A 27456-nucleotide genomic window follows, 5' to 3' on the forward strand; every position below is an offset into this window, starting at 1 on the left:
ATACGCCTTAGCAGAGTGGTTTCCGGTTTTTAATAGTTCCAGCGGGTAACCCATCGGCTCCTGCTGCCTTATTGAAAATTTTCAGCTGCTGCTATACCATTATTTATTATCCAATTTCATCGAAATCGGATAATAAATGCTCCTGTTATGGGCTTAAGACCCTAAACCGCCATATCGGACTAAATGGTAGTCCGATATGGTCCGATATAGGCCATATTCGGTATGAATATCGGGGCCCGCTATTTAAAATTTCAGCGAAATCGGACAAAAAATTCTGCTTTTATGGTCTTAAGAACCCAAATCCCCAGATCGGTCTTCATGATGGCTATATATCCAAATACAGTCCGATCTGACCCATTTAAGAAGAAATACGGGCCTGTTCAATATGCCAACTCAATATTTAAATTTTTAAAGACTGTAACGTGATAACAACTGACGGACACACGGACGGACAGACACACGGACATCGCTAAATCGTCTTAGAATTTTACGACGATCAGAAATATATATACTTTGTAGGGTCGGAAATGGATATTTCAGAGTAACTAAATAAATAAAACCCCTATCCTATGGTTGTGGGTATAAGAAATTAGGTCGAATCGGGTCCCCGAAACAAGACGAGATATTGGTTGGGGGCGGACCCTCCCACCTACCACAATTTTGAAAAATGTTAGATCTCGGAAATTTCGCCTAAATCGGTGCTTAGGCGAAATTTTGTATGGTAGCCCTAAATCAAAAAATTGATTTACATCTTTGGGGTCAAATATCCTGGGGGGACGCCCCACCCAAACGGACATGTTTACCGATTGGGACAGTATGGGCATCAAATCAAAGCTTATTATGAGTAGATTACGAACTTGAAGCAGAAAATTTTACCCCAATTTTGAAAAAAGTTAGATCTCGGAGATGAGTGCATCGATTTAGGCGAAATTTTGTATGGTAGTCCTAAATCAAAAAATTGATGTATATCTTTGGGGTCAAATATCCTGGGGGGACGCCCCACCCAAACGGACATGTCTACCGTTTGGGACAGTATGGGCATCAAATGAAAGCTAATTATGAGTAGAGTAGGAATTTGATGTAGAAAATTTTACCCCAAGTGTAAGGCGCCCGCCCCACCTCCTAAAAACCGGCCCAAAAATTTTATATTTGCCAATTGGGACAATATAGGTATCAAATGAAAGGCAATGGGAAATAGAGGAAGAATCTTAAATAAAATTCTAGCCTTAGTCGTTTGTGGTCCCCCTACTCCCCAAAAACCCTCAACCGGATATATTTACAGATTAGATAACATGGTTGACAAATGAAGGGTATTTGGAAGTAAAACATTTGGTCCAAGGTTTTTTATGTTCATCGACACAAAATGTATATGAAATGAAATGTCTTAGGAAGAAGTATACAAATCTGCTATAATAAATTGTCTGGACACAGTCCCGTCACAAAAAAAATCCAAACAGCACTTGTAGGACATTCGGGATAATATGAAAGTTCTTGAATGAAAGTTCTTTGACAGTAGAGTATGAATCTGATATTAATATTAGAGACCGAGCCCATCAACAGGACAGGTATATAGCGATAATAAGGGACTCAAATAAAAGGTCTTTGACAAGTGTCTGAGGACTGACCCTTAATGTAAATGTTGACCGACCGGGTTACTATTGGATTTGAGTAAAAAATTTGGCATAAAAACTTCTGCTTTAACTATCCTATCCTCAGATAACCCATGATGCTCCACATCTAGTTTCAGTTGTGATTTCTTAAGGAGTTATTGACATTTCTAACGTCATAGCGTTGCTATGCCTGAAAAATGTATTGCATAATGTGGGCAAAATGTCAAATTTTTCAACAATAAACACAAGCCACAATTTCATTTATTTTCTAATCGATTTTAGACAGTTTACTTAAAACAAAATAACACAATTAGCCAAACAACTTTATTTGCTCACAAAACTTTTCATGTATTAGAAAAACCCATTACGACCAATTGGCTTAATTTCAAAAACCAATAAAATGAAATGAATTTGTTCAAAGTTTAAATAAAACCGAAAGTTAACAAAACTCTACCACAATTTTATTTGCTATGCAAATACCAGGGCTCCCTTCAATGCAATTGACACCGAATGGTGTTTTTGGCTTTATTTTTTTTTTTGCCAACGTAAATGGAAAAATTGTTATGGGAATGTCAACGAGTTGTATGAGAAAAAGTCTGACATAAAAATTAAAAATAAATACCAACCAGAAACTCTTGCAATTTAATTGAGGAAACGAACGAACCGTTGAAGACTGTCAACTACACTAAATGTTGAGTAGGGAGAAATTTTGAATGTATGCTATGACTATTTGTTCTGGTTTCTTCTTCCAGTTTCTTAAAAAGGGGTCAACGAAAAAGTTTCACTACCACAAATGGGTATATGAGGATTAAAGTCGGCCAATGCTAACCCTAGTATACTTGGAGTGCATGTAATTGCTAAGTAAGATAGCTTAAAAATATTCGGCTGGACCGAACCTTGGGAAGCCACCACCATGATGGGTTACCCAAAAATGTATACAAAATAAATTCAGATGTTGGGCAAACTTCTGTCAAACCAATAAAAATTAAAGCTTCTGGAAACCGAACAAGGATGATCGAGAGACCGGTTTACATGGGAGCTATATCAGGTTATAGACTGATTTGGACCGTACCTGGGACAGTTATTGGAAGTCATAACCGAACACTTCATGCAAAATTTTAGCCCAATCGTGCCAAAAATTGCGGCTTCCAGGGGCTCAAAAAGTCAAATCGGGAGATCGGTTTATATGGCAGCTATATCAGGTTAAAGACCGATTCACACCGTACTTTGCCCAGTTGTTAAAAGTCATAAAAGAACAGCCCATGCAAAATTTCAACCAAATCGGACAAAAATTGCGCTTCCAGGGGCTCAAGAAATCAAATCGGGTGATCGGTTTATGGGGGAGCTATATCTAAATTTGAACCGATATGGCCCATTTGCTACACCCAGCGACCTATTAAAAGTCATAAAAGAACAGCCCATGCTAAATTTCAACCAAATCGGACAAAAATTGCGGCTTCCAGGGGCTCAAGAAGTCAAATCGGGAGATCGGTTTATAGGGGAGCTATATCTAAATCTGAACCGATATGGCCCATTTGCTATACTCAGCGACCTACATTGATTCTAAGTATCGCTGCAAAATTTCAAGCGGCTAGCTTTACGCGTTCGACCTCTATCGTGATTTCTGTAGACGGACGGACGGACGGATGGACATGGCTAGATCGACTCAGAACGTCACGTCGATCGAGAATATGTATACTTTATGGGGTCTTACACGAAAATTTCGAGGTGTTACAAACGGAATGACTAGATTAGTATACCCCCATCCTATGTTGATGGGTGTAAAAAGTTGAAACGGTGGTTACCCCCTCCTAATGCTGGCGACATTTGTGAATAACTATGCCATTTGCAACATCTAAAAGCGTGCTAAATTCGGCCGGGCCTTTAGGGGCTCAAGAAGTAAAATAGGGAGATCGGTTTATATGGGAGCTGTATCAGGCTAAAGAACGATTTAGACCATATTTGACACCTATATCGAAGGCCATGGGAGAAGCCGTTATATAAAATTTCAGCCTTATCGGGTAATAATTGCGCCCTCTAGAGTCTTAGGAAGTCAAGATCCCAGATCGGTTTATATGACAGCTATATCAGGTTATGAATCGATTTAAACCATATATGGCACAGTTGTTGGAAGTCATAACGAAACACGTCATGCTAAATGTCCGCAAAATCGAATTATACTTGCGCCCTCTAGGGGCTCAAGAAGACAAGACAACAGATCGGTTAATATAGCAGCTATATCAGGTTATAAGACGATTTGAACCATACTTAGCACAATTGTTGGATGGCATAACGAAACACGTCATGCCAAATTTCAGCCAAATCGGATAAGAATTGTGCCATCTAGTGGCTCCATAATTCAAGATTCAAGATCGTTTTATATGGCCTGATATAGCAGGTTATGAACCGATTTCAACCATTTTTAGCACGGTTGTTGGAAGTCATTATGAAAAGCGTCATGTCAAAGTTCAACCAAATCGGATAAGAATTTCGCCCTCTAGAGGCTCAAGAAGTCAAGACCCCGATCGGTTTATATGGCAGCTATATCAGCATAGTTGTTGAAAATCATAACGAAACACGTTATGCTCAATTTCAACCAAATCGGATTGTATTTGCGCCCTCTAGGGGCTCGATAAGTCAAAATTCAAGATCGGTTTATATGGCAGCTATATCAGGTTATGGACCGATTTAAACCATACTTAGCACGGTTGTTGGAAGTCATAACGAGACACGTCATGCAAAATATCAGCCAAATTGGATAGGAAATTCGTCCTCTAGAGGCTCAAGAAGTCAAGATCCAAGATCGGTTAATATGCCAGCCATATCAAAACATGGACCGATATAGCCCATTTACAATCTCAACTGACCTACACTAATAAAAGGTATTTGTGCAAAATTTCAAGCAGCTACCTTTACTCCTTCGAAAGTAAGCGTGCTTTCGACAGACAGACAGATAGACAGGCGGACATGGCTAGATCGACTTAAAATGTCATGACGATCAAGAATGTATAAACTTTATGGGATCTTAGACGAATATTTCAAGGAGTTATAAACAGAATGATGAAATTAGTATACTCCCATCCTAGGGTGGAGAATATAAAAATAGTATGTCAGCCATGTAAAAACTTCTCCCCAAAGAGCTGTCGCACTGCAGCACACCATTCGGGCTTGGCTATAAAAAGGAGGCCCCTAATCATTGAGCTTAAAATTTAAATCAGACAACACTCATGGATACGTTAGAAGTTTGCCCCTTGGCAAATTAGCATTTTTCATTTGTTTTGACTTCCAATTACTGGGCCAAGAATGGCCCAAATCGCTTCATACCCTGATATAGCTGTCATATAAACTGATCTCGGAATTTGACTTTTTGAGCCTCTGGAGGACACAATTCTTATCAAATTTGGCTGAAATTTTGCTTGAGGTGTTTTGCTCTGACTTCCAATAACTGTGCCAAGAAGGGTTTAAATTGGTTCATAATCTGATACAGCTGATATATAAAACGATCGCTCAATTTTTCTTCAAAAGCCACTAGAGGGCACAATTCTCATCCAACTTGGCTGAAATTAAATAGGAAGTGATTTGTTTTGACAATAACTGTGCCTAGTGTAGACCAAATCGGTACACAACCTGATCTCGCTGTCATATAACCTGATCTGGGATCATGATTAATTGAGCCTCTTGAGGGCTTCAAGGGGGCGCAATTCTTATCCGATTTCGCAGAAATTTCGCATGAGGTGTTTTTTTTTTACTTTCAATAACTGTTCCGAGAAACGTCTAAATCGGTTTATTACCCGATATAGCTGTCATATAAACCTATCTCCGATCTTGAGTTCTTGGACCTCTAGAGGGCGTAATTCTAATCCGATTTGTCCGAAATTTTGCACGAGGTGTTTTGCTCTGACTCCCATTAACTGTCTCAAGTATGGTCCAAATCGGTTCATAACCTGATATAGATTCTATATAAAACGATCTTGTATCTTGACTTCTTGAGCCTCTAGAGGGCGCAATTTTTATCCGATTTGGCAACGGCTCCTCCTAGAACCTTCAAGATATGTGCCATGTATGGTCTGAATCAGTTAATAGCCTGGTATAGCTCCCATATAAACCCATCTACCGGATTTACATCCAGAGCCCCCTATAGGGGGCAATACTCATCCTCCAACATTCAAACTAACTATGGTTCGAGTCGGACCATAGCCTGATATAGCTTTAGTCGCATAGCAATTTTTATCCATTTTCCGAATTCTTTTTCTTATTGTCCTTTATTTGCTTTTAAAGAAATACCTGACAAATCCTAGCCATGGAGTAGGTTTTCCATAAGATACGGCCCGGCCGAATTTAGCTCGCTTTTATTGGTTTTCAATATTTCATATTTGTTCAATGATTCCAAGAAATTTCAAACTCCATCAATATTTCATTGAAATATTAAAGACTTCATTCTGCAATTCGACGCCATTCATCATACGATGCTATCGTAGCGAAATATCTACAAACTTGTGCTGTGTACGGTGTCATCTCATCGTAAATTTATGGATGTATTATAATTTTTATTTTGCATTTTTCGTTTTTCGTTTTTCCCATGTCCTTGCGATTCCTTCCGTTTGTTTTATATGTTATTTTTAACAATGTTTTTAATTCATTTTTTCCAGGGTCTATTGTGGGCTTTGGATGTTGGCATCGTGAACACACTGGAGCAACCCATACGACGTTGCAGTCCAAAAATTGTTGCCATTAATACGGCCGATGGCAAAGTAGTCAAGAGCATTGACTTGAGTGACTTGGTAACATCCGAATCTCGCTTGCAATTCCTGGTAGTTGACTATGGCAAGGATAATAAACCTTTTGTGTAAGTATGGCAGTCAGCCAGCATGTGTGCTGCGAGTGACATTGTTGGTGGATTTGGTATTTGGAAATCCTCCACCATGGGGGTATACCAATTTCTTCATTCTGTTTGTAACACCTCGAAATATGCGTCTGGGACCCCATAAAGTCGATCTAGCCATGTCCATCCGTCCGTCCGTCTGTCGGGCGAAAGCACGCTAACTTTCTAGGGAGTAAAGCTAGCCACTTAAAATTTTGCCCAAATACTCTTTATTAGTGTAGGTCGGTTGGGATTGTATATGGGCCAAATTGGTCCATGTTTTGATATAGCTGCCATATAAACCGATCATGGGTCTCGACTTCTTGAACCTCTAGAGGGCGCAATTCTCGCCCGATGTGACTGAAATTTTGCAAGTGATGTTTTGGTATCACTTCCAATAACTGTGTTAAGTACGATTCAAATCGGTTCATAAAAAGAATTGAGCTGTCTTATAAACCGATCTGGGATCATGACTTCTTGAGCCTCTAGAGGGCGCAATTCTTATCCGATTTGGCTGAAATTTTGCATGAGGTATTTTGTTATGCCTTCCAGTAACTGTGTTAAGTACGATTTAATTCGGTTCATAATATGGTATAGCTGTCATATAAACCAATCTGGGATCTTGAGCCTCTAGAGGGCGCAATTCTCATCCGGTTTGACTGAAATTTTGCATGAGGTGTTTTGTTATGACTTCCAATAACTGTGCTAAGTACGGGGCAAATCAGTACATAACCTGATATAGCTGCCATATAAACCGATCTGGGATCTTGACTTTTTGAGCCCCTAGAGGGCGCAATTATCATCCGATTTGGCTGAAATTTTGCTGAGGTCTTTTCTTATGACTTCCAATAACTGAGCTTAGTATGGCGCAAATCAGTACATAACCTGATATAGCTGCCATATAAACCGATCTGGGATCTTGACTTTTTGAGCCCCTAGAGGGCGCAATTATCATCCGATTTGGCTGAAATTTTGCATGAGGTCTTTTGTTATGACTTCCAATAACTGAGCTTAGTATGGCGCAAATCAGTACATAAACTGATATAGCTGGCATATAAACCGATCTGGGATCTTGACTTCTTGAGCCTCTAGAGGGCGCAATTCTCATCCGATTGGGAAGAAATTTTATACAACTGCTTCTCCCATGACCTTCAACATACGTGTCCAATATAGTGTGAATCGATCTATAGCTTGATACAGCTCCCGTATAAACCGATCTCCCGATTTTGCTTCTTGAGCCCCTACAAGGCGCAATTCTTAACCGAATGAACTGAAATATTAAACAATGACTTCTACAATGTTCACCGTTCATTTACCGTTCGAATCGGACTACAAGTTGATATAACTCCAATAGCATAACTGTTGTTATTCAATATTCTTTGTTTGCCTAAAAAGAGATACCGCGCATAGAACTCGACAAATGGGATCCATGGTGGAGGGTTTATAAGATTCGGCCCGGCCGAACTTAGCACGCTCTTACTTGTTATATATATTTGTTTTTATATTAAGCAGCTCCATATTTATTGAGTCGCAAAATAATCTAAAACAGAAATTTTCGGAGGAAACCAAATAGACGGCAATGTCTTATTTGCCCAGCTGACAATAGAGGTCTTTACAACGGGGTTATTGTTGCAAAAGTCCTTGTATATGGTCACATTAAAGCATTTTAAAGAATGATTTTAAAGCATTTTAAAGAATGATTTTAGGTACTTTTTCTGCTATAACTGATAGAGCCCATTGTAACTACAATATCCCTGGTAATAGACAGAGACTAGACTTTGTTATATAACTAATGTTAAGTTTGTTCTTCCTCCATACAAATAAAATTCTAATTAATTTTTGTTTACATACAACAAGACTCAGAATTGCTATGAAAACCCGTACAAAAACTTTTCATTTTGTGTTTTCATGGATAGAGAATTAAGCCACGGTTTAAAGAAGCCAATATAATTTTTGAAATTTCACATAACATTAAACATACTTGTCATTTGGCTAATAAGAAAACATCCATTTTTATGAGCTGTTTAGTAAAATCCATTAAATTCGTTTGTCACCGCATAACAGCCTTCATCCAAAATTTGTTCTCTTGTTGGAGCATATCATACAACAGGCATATGAAAGTTAAAGCCAATAAATCAAGGGCAATTCAGGATAAGAAATCCAATTTAAGCAGAAAATAAAATAAGAAAATGCTGCAACTTGAAACAAAAAACCCCTAGAAGTGTCAAACAGAAGAAGCCAAGACGAGACAAATGGAATACTCTCGTATGGCAGTCTGTCTGTCGGTCTGGCTGTCTATCTGGCTCTCTGCATGCCTGCGGGTATGACAAATTGTCAATTTGTTTATATTCATCTCGATTCGGCCATTTATCATGGGGAATAAGAGAAGCCATTCTAACTTTACTTCATGCGCAGGCTGTCACCACCATGTTTGTATTTATATTGAAGGAGGAAAATCATTTTGCACAAAATGCATTGGCATTGGCATTGGCAACAAAATGAAGACAAACAACGTGGGCCAATAATTCACGTGCCTCTAGTGTAGGTGGAATTGGTGCAAAGCAAGAAAAAAAATTATGGCGTTAATAGAAATTAGAGCCTCAGCCACTTACAATGTCAAGATTTGAGACAAAACCTTTTGGGTTCATTAAAAAAAAGCTTAAAAAAAAAAACAAATCAAAAAGTGCTAAAATCGGCCGAGCCGAATCTTGGGAACCCACTACCATGTATTCTGTTCAAAATGTTTACAAAAACAAGTAAAAGCGTGCTAAGTTCGGTCGGATCAAATCTCATATACCCTCCACCATGGATCGCATTTGTGGAGTTCTTTTCCCGATATCTCTATTTAGGAAAACAAAGGAAAAAAGCCCCTAAAGGGCTCAAGAAGTAAAATAGGGAAATCGGTTTATATGGGAGCTGTAACAGGCTACGTAACGATTCAGATCATATTTGACACGTATGTTGAAGGTCATAGGAGAAGCCATTGTACAAAATTTCAGCCAAATCGGATAATACTTGCGCCCTCTATAGGCTCAAGAAGTCAAGATCCCAGATCGGTTTATATGGCAACTATATCAGGTTATGGACCAATTTGAACCTTATAAACCGATCTGGGATCTTGACTTTTTGAGCCCCTAGAGGGCGCAATTATCATCCGATTTGGCTGAAATTTTGCATGAGGTCTTTTGTTATGACTTCCAATAACTGAGCTTAGTATGGCGCAAATCAGTACATAAACTGATATAGCTGGCATATAAACCGATCTGGGATCTTGACTTCTTGAGCCTCTAGAGGGCGCAATTCTCATCCGATTGGGAAGAAATTTTATACAACTGCTTCTCCCATGACCTTCAACATACGTGTCCAATATAGTGTGAATCGATCTATAGCTTGATACAGCTCCCGTATAAACCGATCTCCCGATTTTGCTTCTTGAGCCCCTACAAGGCGCAATTCTTAACCGAATGAACTGAAATATTAAACAATGACTTCTACAATGTTCACCGTTCATTTACCGTTCGAATCGGACTACAAGTTGATATAACTCCAATAGCATAACTGTTGTTATTCAATATTCTTTGTTTGCCTAAAAAGAGATACCGCGCATAGAACTCGACAAATGGGATCCATGGTGGAGGGTTTATAAGATTCGGCCCGGCCGAACTTAGCACGCTCTTACTTGTTATATATATTTGTTTTTATATTAAGCAGCTCCATATTTATTGAGTCGCAAAATAATCTAAAACAGAAATTTTCGGAGGAAACCAAATAGACGGCAATGTCTTATTTGCCCAGCTGACAATAGAGGTCTTTACAACGGGGTTATTGTTGCAAAAGTCCTTGTATATGGTCACATTAAAGCATTTTAAAGAATGATTTTAAAGCATTTTAAAGAATGATTTTAGGTACTTTTTCTGCTATAACTGATAGAGCCCATTGTAACTACAATATCCCTGGTAATAGACAGAGACTAGACTTTGTTATATAACTAATGTTAAGTTTGTTCTTCCTCCATACAAATAAAATTCTAATTAATTTTTGTTTACATACAACAAGACTCAGAATTGCTATGAAAACCCGTACAAAAACTTTTCATTTTGTGTTTTCATGGATAGAGAATTAAGCCACGGTTTAAAGAAGCCAATATAATTTTTGAAATTTCACATAACATTAAACATACTTGTCATTTGGCTAATAAGAAAACATCCATTTTTATGAGCTGTTTAGTAAAATCCATTAAATTCGTTTGTCACCGCATAACAGCCTTCATCCAAAATTTGTTCTCTTGTTGGAGCATATCATACAACAGGCATATGAAAGTTAAAGCCAATAAATCAAGGGCAATTCAGGATAAGAAATCCAATTTAAGCAGAAAATAAAATAAGAAAATGCTGCAACTTGAAACAAAAAACCCCTAGAAGTGTCAAACAGAAGAAGCCAAGACGAGACAAATGGAATACTCTCGTATGGCAGTCTGTCTGTCGGTCTGGCTGTCTATCTGGCTCTCTGCATGCCTGCGGGTATGACAAATTGTCAATTTGTTTATATTCATCTCGATTCGGCCATTTATCATGGGGAATAAGAGAAGCCATTCTAACTTTACTTCATGCGCAGGCTGTCACCACCATGTTTGTATTTATATTGAAGGAGGAAAATCATTTTGCACAAAATGCATTGGCATTGGCATTGGCAACAAAATGAAGACAAACAACGTGGGCCAATAATTCACGTGCCTCTAGTGTAGGTGGAATTGGTGCAAAGCAAGAAAAAAAATTATGGCGTTAATAGAAATTAGAGCCTCAGCCACTTACAATGTCAAGATTTGAGACAAAACCTTTTGGGTTCATTAAAAAAAAGCTTAAAAAAAAAAACAAATCAAAAAGTGCTAAAATCGGCCGAGCCGAATCTTGGGAACCCACTACCATGTATTCTGTTCAAAATGTTTACAAAAACAAGTAAAAGCGTGCTAAGTTCGGTCGGATCAAATCTCATATACCCTCCACCATGGATCGCATTTGTGGAGTTCTTTTCCCGATATCTCTATTTAGGAAAACAAAGGAAAAAAGCCCCTAAAGGGCTCAAGAAGTAAAATAGGGAAATCGGTTTATATGGGAGCTGTAACAGGCTACGTAACGATTCAGATCATATTTGACACGTATGTTGAAGGTCATAGGAGAAGCCATTGTACAAAATTTCAGCCAAATCGGATAATACTTGCGCCCTCTATAGGCTCAAGAAGTCAAGATCCCAGATCGGTTTATATGGCAACTATATCAGGTTATGGACCAATTTGAACCTTATTTGAAACAGTTGTAAGAAGTCATATCTTAACATGTCGTGCAAAATTTCAGCCAAATCGGATAAAACTTGCGCTCTCTAGAGGCTCAAGAAGTCAAGACTCCAGATCGGTTGATATGACAGCTATATCAGGTTATGGACCGATTTAAACCATATTCGGCACAGTTATGACATGAGGCCATGACAAAACACGTCATGTAAAATTTCAGCCAAATCGGATACGAATTGCGCCCTCTAGAGGCTCAAGTAGTCAAGACCCCATATCGGTTTGTATGACAGCTATATCAGGTTATGGACCGATTAGGAACCGAACAAATATGATCGAGAGACCGGTTTACATGGGAACTATATCAGTTTCTAGACTGATTTGGACAGTATATGGAATAGTTGTTGGCAGTTGTAACAGAACACCGCATACAAAATTTCAGCCAAATCGGACAAAAATTGCGGCTTGCAAGGACTCAAGAGTTCAAACCGATTTATATGGGAGCTATATCAGGTTATAGACCGATTTGGACCGTACTTGGCAAAGTTGTTAAAAGTCATAAAAGAACACTATATGCAAAATTTCAGCCAAATCGGACAAACGTTGCGGTTCGAAAGGACTCAAGAAGTCAAGTCGGGAGATCGGTTTATATGGGAGCTATATCAGGTTATAGACCGATTCAGACCATATTTGACACGTATGTTGCATGTCAATGGAGAAGCCGTTGTACAAAATTTCAGCCCTCTAGAGGCCCAAAAATTCAAGATCCCAGATCGGTTTATATGACAGCTATATCAGGTTATGGACCGATTGAATCATATTTGGCACAGTTGTAGGAATTCATAACAAAACACGTCATGCAATATTTCAGCCAAATCGGATACGAATTACGCCCTCTAGAGGTTCAAGAAGTCAAGACTCCATATCGGTTTGTATGTGAGTGAAGATAAATTCCGAATTTAACTAGTGGAGACACAAACCACTGACTTAACAGTCCTATGTTACTGCCATTAGCAGAGCACTGTTAAGGAACTTTGTAGGCAATTAATTAATAAAAAAAAGGATTTGTTCATAAAAAGGAAATTTCAAAACACAAAAAACCAAAAAAATATCTAAAAAATAATAAGGTTATCCAACATTAAAATTTAGTTCCCTCAATAACCGCAAGACGTACTAACAAGATAAAGAAGATTGTAAAATTGATTGATCCACTGTGCACAAATGGAAAATAGTAAGGCGATGAGACCGGTCTCAAATGAGAGCTAGGGAAGCCTAGTTTCTTATACATATGCACATATTTTCCAAATAATCGTCTAACTATCGAATTTTTCAAAAAAACTTGAAAAAATCGCTACATGACCTCAAAAATCTATTTTGCGTGAACCACTGTGCAAAAACGGAAAAAGTTGATACTTTGAAACCGGTGTCAAACGACAGCTAATGAAGTCTAGTTTCTAATCCAAAAGGGCCTATATTCCAAATCATCGTCTAACTATCGAATTTTTCAAAAAAACTTGAAAAAATTCGCTACAAGACTTGAAAAATCTATTTTGCGTCAACCACTGTGCAAAAATGGAAAAAGTTGATACTTTGAAACCGGTCTCAAACGACAGCTTATGAAGTCTAGTTTCTAATCCAAAAGGGCCTATATCCCAAATAATCGTCTACCTATCGAATTTTTGAGAAAAACTTGAAAAAAATCGCTACAAGACTTGAAAAATCTATTTTGCGTTAACCACTGTGCAAAAATGGAAAAAGTTGATACTTTGAAACCGGTGTCAAACGACAGCTTATGAAGTCTAGTTTCTAATCCAAAAGGGCCTATATTCCAAATAATCGTCTAACTATCGAACTTTTCAAAAAAAAGTTGGAAAAATTCGCCACAAGACTTTTTACAAGAAGATTTTTAACTTTTTTGCAAATTACAACTGTTGGCTTGGTTGATCAAACACAGATTAGAAATTGAAAAGGGTATCGAAACCAAAATGTAATTTTAAAGATAGGAAAAAATACCATTCAATGCCAGGTAGAATCCAATAAGATCAAAATATTTGCAAATTTTGAGTCAAGTCGCGTACACAGGTAAAAACTTTACTAACATACCACCTCATTAAAAAATGCAGACAGGGAAATTTCACGATAAAAAGTATTAAACCTGCTGATGTAAAAACTCAATACACGTGTTTGGAATCCTTCACCACACATGATCAAGATATTTGCAAATGGGTCAAATTGCTTACGCAGGTACTCAGCTTAACTTTCATACCTTTTCATTCAAAAAATGTAAAAGGATTCAAAATCTTTCATTGCTTTTGAAAACCCAGGCTAGGAAATTTTATGTTAAAAAGGTAAAAAACCAATTAAATATTTACGATGTAAAACTTCAAAGCATTTGAAAAAACCTACATGAATAATAGTTCGCATAAATATATTAAGGTAAATTGAGGTATTCCAAAAAGTTGTAAATTGTCTTTTCTGAAATAACAAAAAAACATACAGTTCAGAAACTCAAAAGCAGGTTAGGTTGAAAAGATGGTGCGTATATTAATCCACAAATGTATAATAATTAATTCAATTAAAGTTGTTTTTTTTTTTTTTTTTTTTTTTTTTTTGAAAAATTCGATAGTTAGACGATTATTTGGAATATAGGCCCTTTTGGATTAGAAACTAGACTTCATAAGCTGTCGTTTGACACCGGTTTCAAAGTATCAACTTTTTCCATTTTTGCACAGTGGTTCACGCAAAATAGATTTTTGAGGTCTTGTAGCGATTTTTTTCAAGTTTTTTTGAAAAATTCGATAGTAAGACGATTATTTGGAATATAGGCCCTTTTGGATTAGAAACTAGACTTCATAAGCTGTCGTTTGACACCGGTTTCAAAGTATCAACTTTTTCCATTTTTGCACAGTGGTTCACGCAAAATAGATTTTTGAGGTCTTGTAGCGATTTTTTTCAAGTTTTTTTGAAAAATTCGATAGTTAGACGATTATTTGGAATATAGGCCCTTTTGGATTAGAAACTAGACTTCATAAGCTGTCGTTTGACACCGGTTTCAAAGTATCAACTTTTTCCATTTTTGCACAGTGGTTCACGCAAAATAGATTTTTGAGGTCTTGTAGCGATTTTTTTCAAGTTTTTTTGAAAAATTCGATAGTTAGACGATTATTTGGAATATAGGCCCTTTTGGATTAGAAACTAGACTTCATAAGCTGTAGTTTGACACCGGTTTCAAAGTATCAACTTTTTCCATTTTTGCACAGTGGTTCACACAAAATAGATTTTTGAGGTCTTGTAGCGATTTTTTCAAGTTTTTTTGAAAAATTCGATAGTTAGACGATTATTTGGGATATAGGCCCTTTAGGATTAGAAACTAGACTTCATAAGCTGTCGTTTGAGACCGGTTTCAAAGTATCAACTTTTTCCATTTTTGCAATGTGGTTCACGCAAAATAGATTTTTGAGGTCTTGTAGCGATTTTTTTCAAGTTTTTTTGAAAAATTCGATAGTTAGACGATTATTTGGAATATAGGCCCTTTTGGATTAGAAGCTAGACTTCATAAGCTGTCGTTTGAGACCGGTTTCAAAGTATCAACTTTTTCCATTTTTGCACAGTGGTTCACACAAAATAGATTTTTGAGGTCTTGTAGCGATTTTTTCAAGTTTTTTTTGCAAAATTCGATAGTTAGACGATTATTTGGGATATAGGCCCTTTAGGATTAGAAACTAGACTTCATAAGCTGTCGTTTAAGACCAGTTTCAAAGTATCAACTTTTTCCATTTTTGCAATGTGGTTCACGCAAAATAGAATTTTGAGGTCTTGTAGCGATTTTTTTCAAGTTTTTTTGAAAAATTCGATAGTTAGACGATTATTTGGAATATAGGCCCTTTTGGATTAGAAGCTAGACTTCATAAGCTGTCGTTTGACACCGGTTTCAAAGTATCAACTTTTTCCATTTTTGCACAGTGGTTCACGCAAAATAGATTTTTGAGGTCTTGTAGCGATTTTTTCCAGTTTTTTTGAAAAATTCGATAGTTAGACGATTATTTGGAAAATATGTGCATATGTATAAAAAACTAGGCTTCCCTAGCTCTCATTTGAGACCGGTCTCATCGCCTTACTATTTTCCATTTGTGCACAGTGGATCAATCAATTTTACAATCTTCTTTATCTTGTTAGTACGTCTTGCGGTTATTGAGGGAACTAAATTTTAATGTTGGATAACCTTATTATTTTTTAGATATTTTTTTGGTTTTTTGTGTTTTGAAATTTCCTTTTTATGAACAAATCCTTTTTTTTATTAATTAATTGCCTACAAAGTTCCTTAACAGTGCTCTGCTAATGGCAGTAACAGAGGACTGTTAAGTCAGTGGTTTGTGTCTCCACTAGTTAAATTCGGAATTTATCTTCACTCACATTCGGTTTGTTTGACAGCTTATCAGGTTATTGACCGATTTCAACCAAACTGAGCGCAGTTATTGGAAATCATAACAGAACACGTCATGCAAAACTTTAGACAAATCAAATAAGAATTACGACCTCTAGAGGCTCACGAAGTCAAGACCCTTGATCGGTTTATATGGCAGCTATATCAGGTTATGTACCAATTCTAGCCTTATTTGACACAGTTGTAAGAAGTCGTATGTTAACACGTCGTGCAAAATTTTAGACAAATCGAATAGGAATTACGCCCTTTAGAGGCTCACGAAGTCAAGACCCTTGATCGGTTTGTATGACAGCTATATCAGGTTATGGACCGATTTAAATCATATTTGGCACATAAAACACGCCATGCAAAATTTCAGCCAATTTCCAAGTCACTATAAAACACGTCATGCAAAATTTCAGCCAATTTCCGATAGGAATTACGCCCCATAGATGCTCAAGTATTAAAGACCACATATCGGTTTGTATGACAGCTATATCAGTTTATGGACCGATTTCAACCAAACCTAGCGCAGTTATTGGAAATCATAACAGAACACCTAATGCCAAATTGCGGCCAAATCGGATAAGAATTGTTCCCTCTAGTAGCTCAAGAAGTCAAGATCCAAGATCGGTTTATATGGCAGCTATATCAAAACGTGGACCGATATGGCCCATTTACAATCCCAACCGGTGGGAGGCCACCGTAGCGCAGAAGTTAGCATGTCCGACTATGACGCTGAACGCCTGGGTTCGAATCCTGGCGAGACCATCAGAAAAAATTGTCAGCGATGGTTTTCCCCTCCTAATGCTAGCAATATTTGTGAGGTAATATGCCATGTAGGACTTTTCTACAAAGAGGTGTCGCCGTTTGGAATCGGCTACAAAAAGGAGGCCCCTTATCCCTGAGTTTAAGCTTGAATCGGACTGCGCTCATCGTTATGTGCTTTACTATTTCGAAAGTTTGCGTGATTTCGACAGACATATGAACGGACGGAGGACATGGCTAGATCGACTTAAAATGTCATGGCAAAACAAGTCACGAAAAATTTCAGCCAAATCGGATAAGAAGTGTGCCCTCTGGAATCTCAAGAAGTCAAGACCCAAGATCGGTTTATATGGCAGCTATATCAGAACATGGACCGATATGACCCATTTATAATCCCAAAAATTCAAGCGGCTAGCTTTATTCCTTTGAAAGTTAGCGTGCTTTCGACAGACAGACGGACGGACGGAGAGACATGGCTAGATCGTCTTAAAATGTCATGACAATCAGGAGTATATATATACTTTATGGCGTCTTAGATGAATATTTCGAGAAGTTACAAACAGAATGATGAAATTAGTATACCCCCCTCCTTTGGTGGAGGTTATAAAAATGCACAATATCACGGACGAGAAGCCTCGCACCAAAGCGCTGAAGGCAATAGGAATTTCTACAGCTTATACTAACTTTTAGCTAGAAAAAATGCTCAACATCACGGACAAAAAGCCTCGCACCAAAAAGCTGGAGGCAACATAAAATTACTACCGCTTATAGATTACGCCATGAAGAAATATCCGTCTCACAAATTCTTGCAGTTTCATCGTAAGCAAAATTTCAACATTTTACATAAAAGAAGTTTACTTGTGGAAAAGTTTGAAAATGTTTTTCTTTCTGAGTTATTAGAGGTATCGTAAAAATGACAAAAGCTTTCAACGAAAAGGGTATACTAAAGAACAAAAAAAAAAAGAGTTCAACGTTAGCTGCAAAATGTAATTCTCATGCGTGGCATATGCTAATTCTTGTTTGAAATATCAAAAATTTCCCTTTAGCTATCGAAATGAGACACACTCTATTCTCGGTCTGTTTGTTCGGTTGAATGCTCATATGCAGCATATCACCTTAGACCAAAACTTTTTTGACAATTTAATCCCGATAACTGTTTTCATGGAATTCCCCCCTATGTGCTTAAGCTTTTTGTTTGTTTGCGTTACTGTCTGCATACTTAGAACATGACATTTCAGTTAATTTCAAATTTAAACGTATCAGCCACTAGCATGTTGCCAGCCTTAAACAATGCCACGGCTAGCAAGCAGTTCATTTTTATGGCATACTTTCAGACAGTTACTTTAAGTGGCAATTTGTGTAAAGCAGCGTATCTGGGGAACTAAAATGTGGCAATTCATAGCAAACACGTGTACGCACACACTTTGGCGATAATTTCCCACCAGACCGCCAATATGCTTGGTTCACATATTCGTCACTGCCAATTGCTTTGGGATATGCCCAAGGATGTAAAGCATGAACTGTGAAGCGTTATAACTCAACATACGATTAATCGATGGGGATAAGGTGTTAAACATTGCATATGATGTATCTATCTCTCAAAGTGATTTAAATTTGACAATGTAGAATTTTAAATGGATCTGTTCGTTGGGCATATGAAGTTCTTTATATATTCAATAGAAGGAAGGTATGCGCAACAACTCCTTGCGGGGTTCATACAAGAAAAATTTTGATATATTTTCTTTAGGGCCAGATGCTTTGAATGAAAAATTTTACGACAATGTTCACAAAAATTTATATCCAATAAACCTAAGCTTCGTTATGATTTGATTTTCAAAAAAATGATTTTCAAAAAAAAAAAAAAATTTGCTTTTCCTGAACATTTCGATAAATGGTGATGCAATTTTGTTTAAGTTCGTCCCAGTCTGGGAGAAATTAAAAAAAAAAAAAAAGTAAGAGCGTGCTAAGTTCGGACGGGCTGAATCTTATATACCCTCCACCATGGCTCGCATTTTTCGAGTTCTTGTACAAAATTTCAGACAAATCGGATGAGAATTGCGCCCTCTAGTGGCTCAAGAAGTCAAGATTCAAGATCGGTTTATATGGCAGCAATATCAGGTTATGGACCCATTTCAACTATACTAAGCATAGTTATTGGAAGTCATAACAAAATATTTGATGGAAAATTTCAACTAAATCGGATGAGAATTGCGCGCTCTATTGGCCCAAGAAGTCAAGATCCAAGATCCGTTTAAATGGCAGCTATATCAGGTTATAGACCGATTTGAATCATACTTAGCACAGTTGTTAGAAGACATAACATACTAATTCATGCAAAATTTCAGCAAAATCGGATGAGAATTGCGCCCCCTAGAGGCTCAAGAAGTCAAGATCCAAGATCGGTTTATGTGGCAGCTATATCAGGTTATCAACCGATTTAGACCATACCTGCTACAGTTGTAGGATGTGTTACCAAAACACCACGTGCAAAATCTCAGCCAAATCGGATAAGTATTGCGCCCTTAAGATGCTCAGGAAGTCAAGATCCAAGATCGGTTTTTATGGCAGCTATATCAAAACATGGACCGATTTGGCCATTTACAATCCCAACCGACATACACTAATAAGAAGTATTTGTGCAAAATTTCAAGCAGCCAGCTTTACTCCTTCGAAAGTAAGCGTGCTTTCGAAAGTCGGACGGACATGGCTAATTCTCAGCCAAATCGGATAAGTATTGCGCCCTCCAGATGCTCAAGAAATCAAGTCTCAAGATCGGTTTGTATGGCAGCTATATCAAAATATGGACCGATTTGGATCATTTACAATTCCAACCGACCTACACCAATAGGAAGTAAATATTTGTGCAGAATTTCAAGCGGCTAGCTTAACACCTTCGAAAGTAAGCGTGCTTTCGAAAGACGGACGGACATGGCTTAATCTCAGCCAAATCAGATGAGAATTGCGCCCTCTAGAAGCTCAAGACCCAAGATCGGTTTATATGGCAGCCACATCAAAACATGGACCGATTTGGACCATTTACAATCCCAACCGACCTACACTAATAGGAAGTATTTGTGCAGAATTTCAAGCGGCTAGCTTTACACCTTCGAAAGTTAGCGTGCTTTCGACAGACGGACCGACGGACGGACATGGCTAGATCGACTTAAAATGTCATGACGATCAATAATATATATACTTTATGGGGTCCTAGGCGCATATTTCGAGATATTACAAATGGAATGACGAAATTAGTATACCCCCCATCCTATGGTGGAGGGTATAATACTATCAATTTGATACTAAAACCAATAACAACAATACCTATTCGGTAATAAAGCTAATACTAAATGGTACTAATCATTTTATATTTTATGCATACCATGCGGTATTGCTTTGATACCATATGGTCTTGCGTTACTATGAATACCATCATTTTATACTACATATCATCGACATGTTACACAACCAATAAAATCAATCGGCAGACGACATCATTGTCATAGTTGTAAACTTAATCAAAAAAAGTTGTAATATAAAAACATGTGTACTGTTATTTATATTAAAGGAAGAATTATTACTACCAACTACTACTATCAATACTGTATGGTACTGAAATGAGCACGTTTGGTTCATTAGGAGGTGGAATATTCAAAAGGCAACGATATTGGAACTAAAACAATATCGATTGAGTACTAAAACCAATAACAGTTTGGTATTAACAGCAACACCTATTCGGTAATAAGGCTTATACCAAAAGGCACTAACCGTTTTATATTTTATCCATACCATGCGATATTGCTTTGATACTACATGGTGTTGCTTTACTATCAATACCGCATCGTACTGAAATGACCACGTTTGGTTAGGTGAAATATTCAAATGGCAACAATATTGTTTAATACCAATATTGTTGCCATTTGAATATTTCACCTCCTAATGAACCGAACGTGCTCATTTCAGTACCATACAGTATTGATAGTAAAGCAACACTTTATGGTATCCAAGCAATAATCCATTGCATGGATAAAATATAAAATACAACGTCAATTCAGTACTAAAACCAATAACAGTTTGGTATCAACAGCAACACCTATTCGGTAATAAGGCTTATACCAAAAGGCACTAATAATTTTATATTTTATCCATACCATGCGGTATTGCTTTGATACCACATGGTGTTGATTTACTATAAATACCGCATGGTACTGAAATCAGAACGTTTGGTTCATTAGGAGGTGAAATATTCAAATAATAACGAGATTAGTATTAAAATAATATCAATTTGGTAATAAAATCAACAACAGTTTGGTATCAACAGCAACACCTATTCGGTAATAGGGCTTATACCAAAATGTACTAAATATTTTATTTTTTATCCATACCATGCGGTATTGCTTTGATGCCACATGGTGTTGCTTTACTATCAATACCGCATGGTACTGAAATGAGCACGTTTGGCATCAATTTTTATCTGGTTAAAGACAACAATTGTATTGTGGCTCCAAGTACTTATGCTTGGTGATGGTTGTTATTAACAATGGCCGAAGAAGATGGCCGCATACCTTGGGACAAGTGGAGCTCATCTTTGTTCTCCTGGATCGATACGCAATTACAAGGGAAACCAATAGATTGTAACAGATATTGAAAAAGACTCAAAGCCGAAAGCATACTTCCACTATGACTAGGTGAGATAGGTTAATCCATTTTATTGTACTTCTTCAACTGGTGGCTTGGGTATTGCTACAGAAATCGAGATATCGATACCATGTTAGTGCCATTAGCAATAGCCCATATTGAATTGCATTATTTAAAGCATATACATGGAGCATTATTTCAAAATGAGATTTTCATAAGAATTTCGCCGTCATTCCCAGAATGGAAAGCCTTCCGTTCCTTGATCATAAATTACTGAACACATTACTCACATGGTTTTACCCTTGGCAACCTAAATTCGAACATTCATAATTATCTTTCAGCCACTTTGAACCACACACACACACACCCTAAATAACGAGTTGAGCAATGATAAGCATAGAACATTTCTATTAATATCCTAAAGGACATCATCACCATCATATGTTTCAACACAAAATCAAATCTTCTGCGATTATGGCTGTGACCTTCGTCAGCAGTCTTAATTGAAGTCATTAATTAGGAAAACTTAAACTGTGCAACATTTTGCAGCATTTAAAACGACCCACCCAAAACATAATGATATATGAATTTTTGTTATCCCTGTTGCCGTTGTTGTTGTTTATTTGCAGTTATGTTGCAGATGCTGGCGCCCGAAGCATTCTTGTCTATGATATCACCGGAGCCAAATCATATCGCATTGTTTTACCCAAAGCTACATGTCCCACCAATGATGTACTGTACATCGCTTTGGCCGCCCAACCTGATGGCACTTCGACACTGTTCTTTACCTATTTGAGCTCGCCCCGTCTGTACTCCATTAAGGGTGAATATTTGCGTGTAGGCCAGGGTGCTGGCTCCATTGTGGATGTGGGCGCCAAACCATATGGCAAACAGACAGTTTTATTGGGTGCCGACGGAGGCACTTCACTGTTCTTCCGTTACAAAGGTGAAAATGACATCTACTTGTGGGATTCGGAGACTTGCTTTAAACCCTCAAATCTGCAGGAAGTTCAACGTGGCGGTGATTGTCGGCTGTCAACGCAGGTATGTAAGAGGATGAGCAATGAAATTGATAATGAGAAACTATAATGCACTTAGTGTATGGAAGGGTGTACTGAACTTAATTTTGGAAAATTGATATTGACATGAAGAAGACTATGACGCCGCTGAAGGTCTGGTTTTCAATTACCATGGAAACATTAGAAAAGAATTTCAGTGAAGGTTATGCTCTCGTTTGTGAAAACCTACAACAATCTACGAACCAGTGCTAATGCGACACGCCCTTCGGAAGTGCCCATAATTTTTAATTGAACTAAACATAATTCCCAATGACATCATGTTTAGAGAGCTTTTACTCTGGTAATGGCATTGTCTTTGACACAATGCCAAATATTAGAAAGCACTGGGACTGGGCATATGAAGAAGGTTAACTAACCACTGCAGCGCAAATAAATTAGAGGTCCTTGCAATTAGGGAAGTTGGGGAGTAGCTAAGACATTATGTCGGCATAAAAATCTTCTCAGACAGCCAGGCCGTCATTAAATGATTGGAAAACCTTGTGCGAAAACAGTGTAGGCTGCAAATATGCTTACATTGAAAACTTACTCTAATGTTTAATCAACGATTACTTAGAGTAGCAGTTGGGCAAGTGTGTTTGTTTGTAAGAGTTGTATGTCGTCATTTGGTAGAAACATATGAAGTGGAGTAATTTTCTCTCTTGCTGCGCTACAAATGAAAATACTCTTAAGAGTATAGTTTCAACCCAGAAGACATACCTACCGACTAGTTTGGGTGGTTCCAAACGAAATCACGATCTACGAAACCAGTCAAATGCTATTACAAATTATGCTATTATTCCTAACTTTAAAAAACAAGGTATTTTTTGTGTTCCATTTATAATATAAATGGTCTGCAGCAGGACAATATCCGCATTATATTACAAAATTTACGACAAAGCGCCACCTACATGACCTATATTAAATCATAATACAGAAATACAAAAAATACTTATACAAATATGGAAAAATCCTAATAAAAACAAGTAAATGCGTGCAAGTTTGGCCGGGCTGAATCTTATATACCCTCCAACATGGATCGCATTTGTCGAGTTCTTTTCCCGGCATCTTTTCTTAGACAAAATTTCAGGCAAATCGGATAAGAATTGCGCCCTCTTGTGGCTCGAGAAGTCAAGATCCAAGATCGGTTTATATGGCAGCTATATCAGGTTATCGACCGATTTGAACCTAATTAAGCACAGTAATGGGAATTCATAGCGAAACACGTCGTGCAAAATTTCATTTCAATCGGATAAGAATATCGCCCTCTAGAGGTTCAAGATGTCAAGATCCAAGATCGGTTTATATGGCAGCTATATCAGGTTATGGACCGATTTGAACCATACTTGGCACAGTTGTTGGATATCACAACAAAACACGTCGTGCAAAATTTCATTCCAATCGGATACTAATTGCGCCCTCTAGAGGCTCAAGACCCAAGATCGTTTTGTAGGGCAGCTATACCAAAACATGAACCGTTATGGTCTATTTACAATACCAACCGACCTACACTAATAAGAAGTATTTGTGCAAATTTTCAAGCGGCTAGCTTTACTCTTTCGAAAGTTAGCGTGCTTTCGACAGACAGATGTACGGACATGGCTAGATCGGCATAAAACGTCACGACGATCAAGAATATATGGGGTCTCAGACGAATATTTCGAGTAGTTACGAACAGAATGACGAAATAAGTATTACCCCATCTTATGGTGGAGGGTATAAAAAGGCCCATTGTGGTCAACTGAGTAATAGTGGGCTAAAATCGCTTACACGCAAAATAATAAAGACCACGTCCCTCCGAATCCACTGAATTTTGAACACCAAGTATTAAAGAAACCGAGATACTGGCGAAATTTGGTAATTTTTATCCATTTCAGAGTTATTGGCCCACTGTAGCCAACTGGGAAATATTGGGCTAAAACCGTTTATACGAAAAAAAATATGGACAACAGTCTGTCCGAATCTATCCGACTTGGAACCCTTAGTATTAAAGAAACCAAGATATTCGCGATTTTTGACAAAATTTTTTCATTTTTTTTATTAATGGCCCACATTTTCAGAATTAATGGCCCACTGTGACGAACTGAGAAATAGTGGGCTAAGATCGTTTTAAGGAAATCTTACATGGACCACGCTCTTTCCAAAACTATTCAATTGGAACCCCAAGTGTTAAAAAACCAAGATATTGGAGATTTTTGGCGAAATTGGATTTTTCTTATGATTATCCATTTTTCAGAGAAAATGGCCCACTGTGGTCAACTGGAAAATAGTGTTCTAAAACCGTTAAGAGGAAATATTATATCAACCAAGTTCTTTCCGAATCCATCCAACTTGGAACCCCAAGTATTAAACAAACCAATATATTGGCGATTTTTGGCGAAATTTCGTCATTTTTCCTTATGATGCCTAATTTTTTATAGTAAATGACCCATTGTGGCCAACTAATAAATAGTGGGCTAAATAAGTTTTCAGGAAATATAACTTGGACCACGATCTTTTCGAATCTATTCAACTTGGAACCCTAAGTATTAAAGAAACCAAAATATTGATGATTTTTGGCAAAATTTGGTCATTTTACCCCCGACCATAGGGTGGGGATATACTAATCTAGTCATTCCGTTTGTAACACCTCGAAAAATTCGTCTAAGACCCCATAAAGTACATATATTCTTGATCGTTTCGACGTTCTGAGTCGATGTAGCCATGCCCGTCCGTACGCCTGTCGAAATAACGATAGCGGTAGAACTCGCACATCTAGTCGCTTGAAATTTTGCACAGGTACTTTATATTGATGTAGGTCGTTGGGATTACAAATGGACCATATCGGTTTAGATTTATATATAGCTCCCACATAAACCGATCACCCGATTTGACTTCTAGACTTTGACTTTCTTACAAGCCGCAATTTTTGTTTGATTTTGCTGAAATTTTGCATGTGGTGTTCTGTTATGATATCCAACAACTGTGCCAAATAAGGTCCAGGTCAGTCTATAACCTGATATAGCTCCCATGTAAACCGGTCTCTCGATCATCCTTGTTCGGTTTTTAGAGCTTTAATTTTGTCTGGTTTGATAGAAGTTTGAAATGTAGAATAAAAAAATTCGGCCTCCCCCCCAGGGTTGTGGTTGGTGGGTTTCGGGTGTGGACAGCCAGAAACGTGGTCCCAAAAATGAGTATTAATTTCGTGCCATTCATTTGAGCGCCATATTGGCATGACCGGTAAATATGTATGTCCGATTTATGGGTGTTTTGGGGGGTGAGGTTGAGCCCAGACACTTAGCCAATGAAAAAAACAAAATATCAGCATCGTGCAGATATTTAAACCCCATATTGCTGATATTTATACTCCATATGCTGAAATTTAAACCCCATATTGCCATTGGTTTAAAAAGAGTTTATGGGATGAGGCGTGCTCCAAACACTTGGCCCCAAAATTGGTTATCAAATACGTTTTCTAATCTCAAATACTCCCGAAAGTGGGTATCAGTTTCATGCCTACTCCCCAATACCTTTTATTTGAGCCCCACATTGACGTGAGTGGTAAATATGTCCAATTTAGGGGTGTTTCGGGGAGTGGGGTGGTCCCCCAAACACTTAGCCCTGAAAATATATCAGCATAGTGCTCTACTCTCAAATATCATTTATTTGAACACCATATTCCCATTGGCCTTAAAATTGGATATCAAATTCGTTTTCTAATCTCAAGTACCTTTCATTTAAACCCCTCATTGCAAAAGTCAGCACATATGTCCGATTTGGGGTATGGGCCCTAAATACTATCAATATCGAGCTCCACTGTCTTGAAGACCCAAATTTTCTTGGTGAGCAAATACGTCCTATTTGGGAGTTGTTATTGTGGTGGGACGTCCCCTAGACAGTTGGTCCCGATTGTTTATATCAGATTCGTGGTCTAATCCCAAAAACGTTTCATTTGAGTCCCATTTTTCCATAGTCGGCAAACATGTTCGGTTTGGGGGTGTTTTGGTGGATGGGGTGGCCGTTCAGTGACTTGGCCCTGAAAATGTATATCAGATTCGTATTCTATTCTAAAATACCCCTTATTTGAGCCCCATTTTGCAGTGGTCAGCAGTTACGTCCTATTTGGGTGGTGTTATGGAGTTTGGGTGGTCCCATAGACACTTTTCCCGAATATTGATATCAGATTTTTGCTTTACTTCCAAAGACCTTTCATTTGAGCCCCATATTGCTATGGTCGTAAATTTGTCCTCTTTGGGGGTGTTTTTGAGGAGGGCGGCAAGGGAAAGTTTCGTAGGACTCTAAGACATATACTTCAGAAAGCTCTGCGTGCAACAGCAAAGTGGGCTATCGAAAGTGGTCTAGGTATAAATCCGTGCAAGACAGAAGTAGTTCCCTTCAGCAGGAAACAAGCTGCCTACAGTGGCACCTGTCTCCATGGGAGAAGAGAATGTTCCATTTAGGACAGGAAATTGAACTTCAAATCCAACATTTTGGAAAGCGCTACAAAGGCCACTCTTGCCCTATACACCTGCAAGAGAGCCATTGGCAAAAGTTGGGGGTTTAGACCGCGTGTCATGCACACACCTACGCAGTAGTCAGACCTATAGTGCTATATGGTGTTGTGGTCTGGTGGACGGCGCTTCAAAAGTCCACCTACTGCTCAATACTTAACCGGATCCAAAGGATGGTTTGATGCTTCATCTTATGTCTCTGGACATTGTGGCTACCCAAATTGCAGCAACCACTGCGGTGAGTTTAAGGGAGCTTTCTCATTGGTCATGTGGCGGCTAGGGATACTGTGTTATCCTTGATACAATATCCGATGTTCCAGGCAGTGTGCA

General features: G+C 38.0%; 1 protein-coding gene across 1 annotated transcript in view; it reads left to right on the forward strand.

Moving 5' to 3' along the window:
• LOC106090944 (major royal jelly protein 1) overlaps nucleotides 1-27456 on the forward strand; it is a 34114-nt gene that overhangs the window by 4352 nt on the left and 2306 nt on the right. The window contains exons 2-3 of the mRNA XM_059368180.1: nucleotides 6260-6456; nucleotides 22211-22625. Of these exons, the coding sequence (XP_059224163.1) occupies nucleotides 6260-6456; nucleotides 22211-22625 (612 nt within the window). The remainder of the gene's footprint in view (nucleotides 1-6259; nucleotides 6457-22210; nucleotides 22626-27456) is intronic.

This window comes from Stomoxys calcitrans, chromosome 1, assembly GCF_963082655.1.
Source record: "Stomoxys calcitrans chromosome 1, idStoCalc2.1, whole genome shotgun sequence".
Taxonomy (NCBI): domain Eukaryota; kingdom Metazoa; phylum Arthropoda; class Insecta; order Diptera; family Muscidae; genus Stomoxys; species Stomoxys calcitrans.